Here is a 6,662-nt window from a genome sequence, read left to right as displayed (position 1 = left end):
ATGTAGGCTCCCAGTGGATGTTTGCTGAAGTAGAGGACAAAGGAAGAATGAGATAACAGAGACAATAACAGAGACGGGGCTGAGCTTCTGTTAGGAGAAACATGCATTTCTCTGTTGCCCAGATCTCACGGTCAGAATGCCTCCTCTGTAAGTCACCGGCGGGGACTGTGCAGTGACCGGCCCCATCCCAGGCTGATTGCCGCTTGTGTCTCCTTCCAGGTCTCGGCTCTCCCGGGCTCTGTGAGGCTTCTGCTATGACCGCAGCCTCTTGGCGGAGCCAGGACTGCCACAGCCACGCCAGGTCCCCCGCTCTGCCCTGCCTGTCCCCGGCCCCGCGTCACCATGGGCAGCGTCAGCAGCCTCATCTCCGGCCACGGCTTCCACAGTAAGCACTGCCGGGCCTCCCAGTACAAGCTGCGCAAGTCCTCCCACCTCAAGAAGCTCAATCGCTATTCAGACGGCCTGCTGAGATTTGGCTTCTCCCAGGACTCGGGTCATGGCAAGTCCAGCTCCAAAATGGGCAAGAGTGAAGACTTCTTCTATATCAAGGTCAGCCAGAAGGCCCGGGGCTCCCACCGCCCCGATTACACTGCACTGTCCAGTGGGGACCTAGGGGGCCAGGCCGGGGTGGACTTTGGCCCGTCCACCCCACCCAAGCTCATGCCCTTCTCCAACCAGCTAGAAATGGTAAGCGGGGTCTCTGGTGTGGGTGGCTGGGTTGGAAAGGCAGGAGAGAGGCCTGGGGCCGGGAGGGGTGGCGGTGGAGGTCTAAACGCATACATCTCCAAGAGGCTGAGTGATGCAGAGAGGGCAGGAGTGCTCAGCCACAGCAGAGAGCAAGATTGGACAAAGGAAAGGGCACGTTGGTCAGTCCTCTGCTGCAGAAGTCCTGGGTGAGCTTTCAGTAGAGAGCAAAGGGGAAATGAAAGCCTTCCTGAGCTCTGCTGGGCTATAACTCAGGATTGCCAAGGTAGGACGGACAGCAACATGTTCAAGCGCATGGGACAGAGAGGGGGCTCGCGGACCGTGTGGAGGAACAGGTAGAGAGGGCACTTGGAGAGAGCTGGCAGCTTCGCTCCTTAGAGGATTCATGGAGGTGGGCTTTCCCCTCCTTTTCTGCTCTGGTTGGGCAGCAGCTCCAGCTCAAGCTGGCCCCAAAGCATCTTTGACCGGTTAAGGCCTGTGGGTTTGTTCTCATCATCAGTCTAGCAGGGATGAGGGCAAAGAGTCCCACGTACTCAGAAGTCCAGCCCTCATGCTGGCTCAAGCTCTCATGGGTCCCGCCAGTGGACACTGAAAACATTGTTCCTATTCAGTGCCCTGGCCTCACCTGGGAAGATGTATCTTTGGTGTTGATGTGCTAGGAAATGGCCCCGTATGTTTGCATAGAGCTTTAAGCTTTTGAAAGTAAAGAGCCTGTGAACTGTGAAGTCCTCTAATAATGAAAATGACGGCTTTAGGGAAAGGATGATTATTTCAAGCGATTCCCCCAGCCTCCGGGGCAGGTCACGGCCAGTGTTCCAGCTCCTGGCTGACTGCGAGGGGCAAGGATACACATCCAGTGTCCTTACGTGCACCACACAGAGCTCCAGAGCCCTGGCACGGGGGTCTCAGCCAGTGAATCTAAGAGTCGTTTGGTATCTTGGGGTAGAAGATGGGTCAAGATGGTGACAGGTTTGTAGTTCACCATACAGAGTGCCTCATGACCCTTCAGGATGTCCCCAGGCACAGAGGACTTTCTCCTCCTCAGGAGAGATTCACCACCTTTGGCTCCTTCAGAGCAACAGGTGAGGTCATCTATGGCTCCCTAGCGGGAAGGTGCCACGTGGCCGGCACGCCTACCCGGCTGGGGGTGCATCAGGGGAAGACACGGGATCCATATGCCTGTTTTCCTCCCCAGGACTTGGAGAAGGGTGCTGTGAGACCCACGGCCTTCAAGCCGGTGCTGCCACGGTCGGGCGCCATCCTCCACTCGTCCCCCGAGAGTGCCAGCCACCAGCTGCACCCTGCGCCTCCAGACAAGCCCGAGGAGCAGGGGCTGAAGCCCGGCCTGTGCTCCGGGGCGCTGTCTGACTCCGGCCGGAACTCCATGTCCAGCCTGCCTACTCACAGCACCACCAGCAGCTACCAGCTGGACCCGCTGGTCACACCGGTGGGGCCCGCCAGCCGCTTTGGGGGCTCAGCCCACAACATCACTCAGGGCATCCTCCTCCAGGACAGCAACATGATGAGCCTGAAGGCCCTGTCTTTCTCCGACGGGGGCAGCAAGCTGGCCCACCCGAGCAGGGCGGACAAGGGCTCCATCCGTTCCCCCATCTCCACGGACCAGTGCACCGTCCAGGACCTGGAGCAGAAACTGCTGGAGAGGGAGGGTGAGCTCCAGAAGCTGCACCGCAGCTTTGAGGAGAAGGGGCTGGCCGCCAGCCAGGCCTACGAGGAGCGACCGCGGCGCTGCAAGGACGAGCCAGAGGGGCTGGAGCCCAAGGGCAAGCTGAAGCCCGCGGCACAGAAGAGCCAGCGCGCCCAGCAGGTGCTGCACCTGCAGGTGCTCCAACTCCAGCAGGAGAAGCGGCAGCTGCGGCAGGAGCTCGAAAGCCTCATGAAGGAGCAGGACCTGCTGGAGACCAAGCTCAGGTCCTATGAGAAGGAGAAGACCAGCTTCGTCCCTGCGCTGGAGGAGACGCAGTGGGAGGTGAGGATGTGGGCGTGGGCGGGCAGGGGTTCGGTGCCAGCGCCCCCCACCCCCCAGCCTTCTCCAGGTCTCCTCCAGGCTCTAGACAATGGGGGGGAACACAACTGCCCGGGAAAACTGGGCTGAAGTACCCATTTCATGACCCAGATAAGGGGCTCCATGGTAAACCAAGTTGGGGGTACTCTTAGTCCGGGCTTCCTCCTCTCCCCACCCCGGTGCCTCATGGCCACAATTGAACTTACTAACCGAGTCGTCAGCAGAGAAGCTGGAGCGAGAAAGCTGAGTCCCAGCTGGACTGTCTGAGGGCCAACTCACTGCATCTGCTCACAGAGGCCCAGGAGGACCACAGGCCATCCTGCATTCATGCTGGCCCCAGAGCCACGAGAGAGCACAGTTATCGTCTGTGACTTTTGAGGCAAGGGACTCCACCCATTGGTAGGAGTGGCCACATCTGTGCAGGTCTCAGGGACAGAATTCCTCACAGAAGTGCGAGAAGGGCTTCTATCTGGTGGGCTGAGATGGAAACGTAGAACAGGAAGAAAGGGGCTCACACACACATGCACCCACTCAGGCACACCTGCAAGTAAAGCTCCTGGAGAACAGCCTAACCCCTCACCCTGCTCTTTTCTCACCTGAGAGGTGGTGCAGGGGACCGGGAGGGGGTGTGCACGGCATTCACCCCAAAGACTCCTGCCCTGGGAAGGGGCTGAGGGCTCCTTGGGTCTGGTTAGACCAGCATCACCCCCCGAGGTTGAGGTGACACACCCTTGGCCACACAGCATCTGTTTGCACTGAGCTGCCTGTGCTCATCCTGGAAATCAGAGCAACAGGTGTTATCAGGGGTAGAAGGAAAGGATCCTTTCGGTGGAAGTGACGGATGGAGTGATGGAAGTGAGTGTCTCTTTCTGTTTGCCGGGTTTCCCGAAGAGGACAGGACCTTAGCCATGGAACCGCTCCCTTCTCCTCTTTGCCGTCAGTGTTGGCACAGCAGACCCTACCCCAGCCATGGTTTCTCAGCCAGGACTTGGGACACTTCAGGGCATGTCAGAGGCATCAGCCAGTGCTGGCTTCACAACGCATCCATCCTTGTTTGTCTAATCCGGAGCCAAGCTGGCCATTGCTGTGACCTCACTCCCAGGTTATCCAGTCAGGCTGTATGGTAAAACAGTAAATAAAATAAATTAAACATTCACAATAACACAGAAATATACTGCAAACATATTTATAATAATAATTCACAGAGTGGTTATTAATGCCAGGCCCTAGGTTCTTTCATTTCATCTTTACAACAACCCTAAGAACTAGGTACTATGACTGATCCTCAGTTTACAAGTAAGGACACAACACCCAGGTGCCACCTCTCACCCCTTGGCTCTCTCTCTCGTCCCCGCCCGGCGGCAGGTGTGCCAGAAGTCTGGCGAGATCTCTCTCCTGAAGCAGCAGCTGAAGGAGTCCCAGACGGAGATCAACGCTAAGGCCAGCGAGATCCTCAACCTGAAGGCGCAACTGAAGGATACACGGGGCAGGCTGGAGGGCCTGGAGCTGAAGACGCAGGACCTGGAGAGCGCGCTGCGCACCAAGGGCCTGGAGCTGGAGGTCTGCGAGAACGAGCTGCAGCGCAAGAAGAACGAGGCGGAGCTCCTGCGGGAGAAGGTGAACCTGCTGGAGCTTCAGGCCCAGGCCGCCCTGCCGCGGGGCCGGGACACGGCCGCCCTGGGGCCTGCCTCCGCCGAGGACGTGCCCGCCCTGCAGCGGGAGCTGGAACGGCTGCGGGCCGAGCTCAGGGAGGAGCGGCAGGGCCATGACCAGATGTCCTCGGGCTTCCAGCATGAGCGGCTGCTGTGGAAGGAGGAGAAGGAGAAGGTGATCCAGTACCAGAAGCAGCTGCAGCAGAGCTACCTGGCCATGTACCAGCGGAACCAGCGCCTGGAAAAGACGCTGCAGCAGCTGGCCCGCGCGGATGGTGCAGGGGAGCCCTTTGAGATTGACCTCGAAGGGGCTGACATCCCTTATGAGGACATCATCGCCACTGAGATCTGAGGGGCCTCCCGGGAGGGAGCCGGGGACCCGGCATTGGGAGACAGGGGTGCTGAGCCCATGAGTGAGGGTTCCCCTCCCCATCTCCCCTGCTCAGGCCTCTGAGAGAAGCACAGACCTCGAGGGGAGGGGGGGAGGGGAGGGGCTGCTACACGGCCTCTCCCCGCCTTTCCCACATTCCAATGCTTAGCATCCCTGCAGCCTGCCAGACCTCTAGCTTTGCCAAGAGATGAGTCCCCGGATCTCCATCATTTGGTTAAGGGCTCCCTAAACCTTGGCCTTTGTTCAAACTACTTAGAGATACCCTCTCCCCGCGAGGGTGGTGACTACCATGAAGGCCAGTGGCCTCCCCAGGATGGAAGCTCCCTTCCACCTCTCTTCCCACAACTTCTTTTCTCGCCCCCCCTCCCCGAACCGCCCCCCTGCCCCCCTGGTCCCCAGCACATCGGGATGCCTTGGGAATAGAACACAAGCATTGGTGACCAGAAGCTTTGGAATCTGACCTGGTCGTAACCTGAGCTGTCTTCCCCTGGCCACGGAGGGGTAGGGGTTGGAGTGAGGTGTGGAGAACGTGACTTCGCAACATCAGAGCTTCCCGACGCTGGCAGGCCACAGAAAGGAGGGGAGAGCTGGGCCAGCCCAGGATTATCTAGACTCAGCAAGACCCAGAGTGGGTCAGAGAGAGAAGCTAGGTAGTAATGGCCAGACCCTGTTGGCCCTGCTGACCAGAAATGAGCAGCCTCTGGATGGCTGGTGGCCTTTGACCTCTGTGACTACTCTTCTTAAAGCCATAGACCCGAGGCCCCGGGGTGGGTGCTGGGAGGGAAAGATTGAGGACGTCCCTGTCCCTCACACAGGGAGGGTGTGACTTCGAGCTGTTCCCAGGGGAGCCTCCAGATCTTTCATCATGGAACCAGAGGTAGGGATTCCCCCACCTGCTTCAAGTTGGCCAGCAGCTACCTTGAGCTGCTTTTCTTTCCCAAGAACCAAGCCTTTGCTTGGATGCAGAATAACCTGTGTCCCCTGAGATGGCGCAGTGTCGTCTGGGCTGGGCATTCCCCCCCTTCACCTGCAGCTCCCTCCCACTGCCTGCCATTCCCCTTCTCACCTCCAGGGCTAAGTGCAGAGTCCCTACAGGTCAGGGAGGGGCCCCAGAGTGCCAGTGGCCAAAGAGAGTAAGAGGTGCCAACACAGCCTCCGAACAGCCCCGGGGGGTACCAGCTGGCCCTCTCCACCTGCAGCCCCACCTGAGCCCCGTAGTCAAGGACCCAGGCCCTGCAGGAGGCTGGGCTTCTCTTCCGAAGATGTGCAGAGAAAAGGTGGTTCCTCAGTTGCTTGATTCAGGGAATTTTCTTTTCTTCTTCTTTTTCCTTTCTTCTCTTTTCAGAAGCAAGCCCGATCTCGCAGGCAGCCAGGCTGTTCCACGTTCTATTTTTGCCTCTAGCCGCAGCTGCTGTTCTTGGGACAGCCAGCCGTCGCCGGATTCCTGGGCCTCACTCCTGCATGCTGAGAGGGGTTCACTGAGGCAGGAGGGACCAGGACGTCTGGGTAGTCAGCAGTCCCAGACCGGTGCCCCCAGTTCTGTCCCCGACTCCTGGCCCTTCCAGCCCCGGGGTGGGAGTGGGAAGCTGCTTCTCCTGCTGTCCCCCCATCCTTCCAGGGCCACCATTCCTTCCCTGAGTCTGGGCTGAGGGCAGGGCCACCTTCCCTGCTGCTGGCTCTGCCTTCCAGTCCCTGCGTTAAGCTGTGCCTGTCCTGCCTTCAGGTAACAGAGGAGGTTTTCTGGAATTTCAAGCCGTTACTCTTAGTCTTAGGCTAGATTTAAACCTGGAATCGACAGGCCAAGAGCCCTCTCCCTGCCTGGGGGCCAGTCCCCTCCACTGGGCACATGCAAACCCCCAAGTCAAAGATGTCCGTCCCCGTGTGCCACGGC

At 59.1% G+C, this 6,662-nt stretch overlaps 1 protein-coding gene across 1 annotated transcript; it reads left to right on the top strand.

The window, feature by feature from the left end:
* Nucleotides 1-342: 342 nt before the first annotated feature.
* On the top strand, nucleotides 343-4,732 carry LZTS1 (leucine zipper tumor suppressor 1; the record flags this gene model as incomplete). Its single annotated transcript, XM_082841964.1, has 3 exons — nucleotides 343-687; nucleotides 1,901-2,692; nucleotides 4,094-4,732. 3 exons carry the CDS (start codon nucleotides 343-345, stop codon nucleotides 4,730-4,732), a joined length of 1,776 nt encoding a protein of 591 aa, XP_082698090.1.
* Nucleotides 4,733-6,662: the final 1,930 nt, after the last annotated feature.

Source organism: Leucopleurus acutus (genome assembly GCF_964270905.1).
Source record: "Leucopleurus acutus genome assembly, chromosome: 7".
Lineage (NCBI taxonomy): Eukaryota > Metazoa > Chordata > Mammalia > Artiodactyla > Delphinidae > Leucopleurus > Leucopleurus acutus.
The sequence above is the reverse complement of the archived record's forward strand: the minus strand, read 5'-3'. Positions and strand labels throughout refer to the sequence as shown.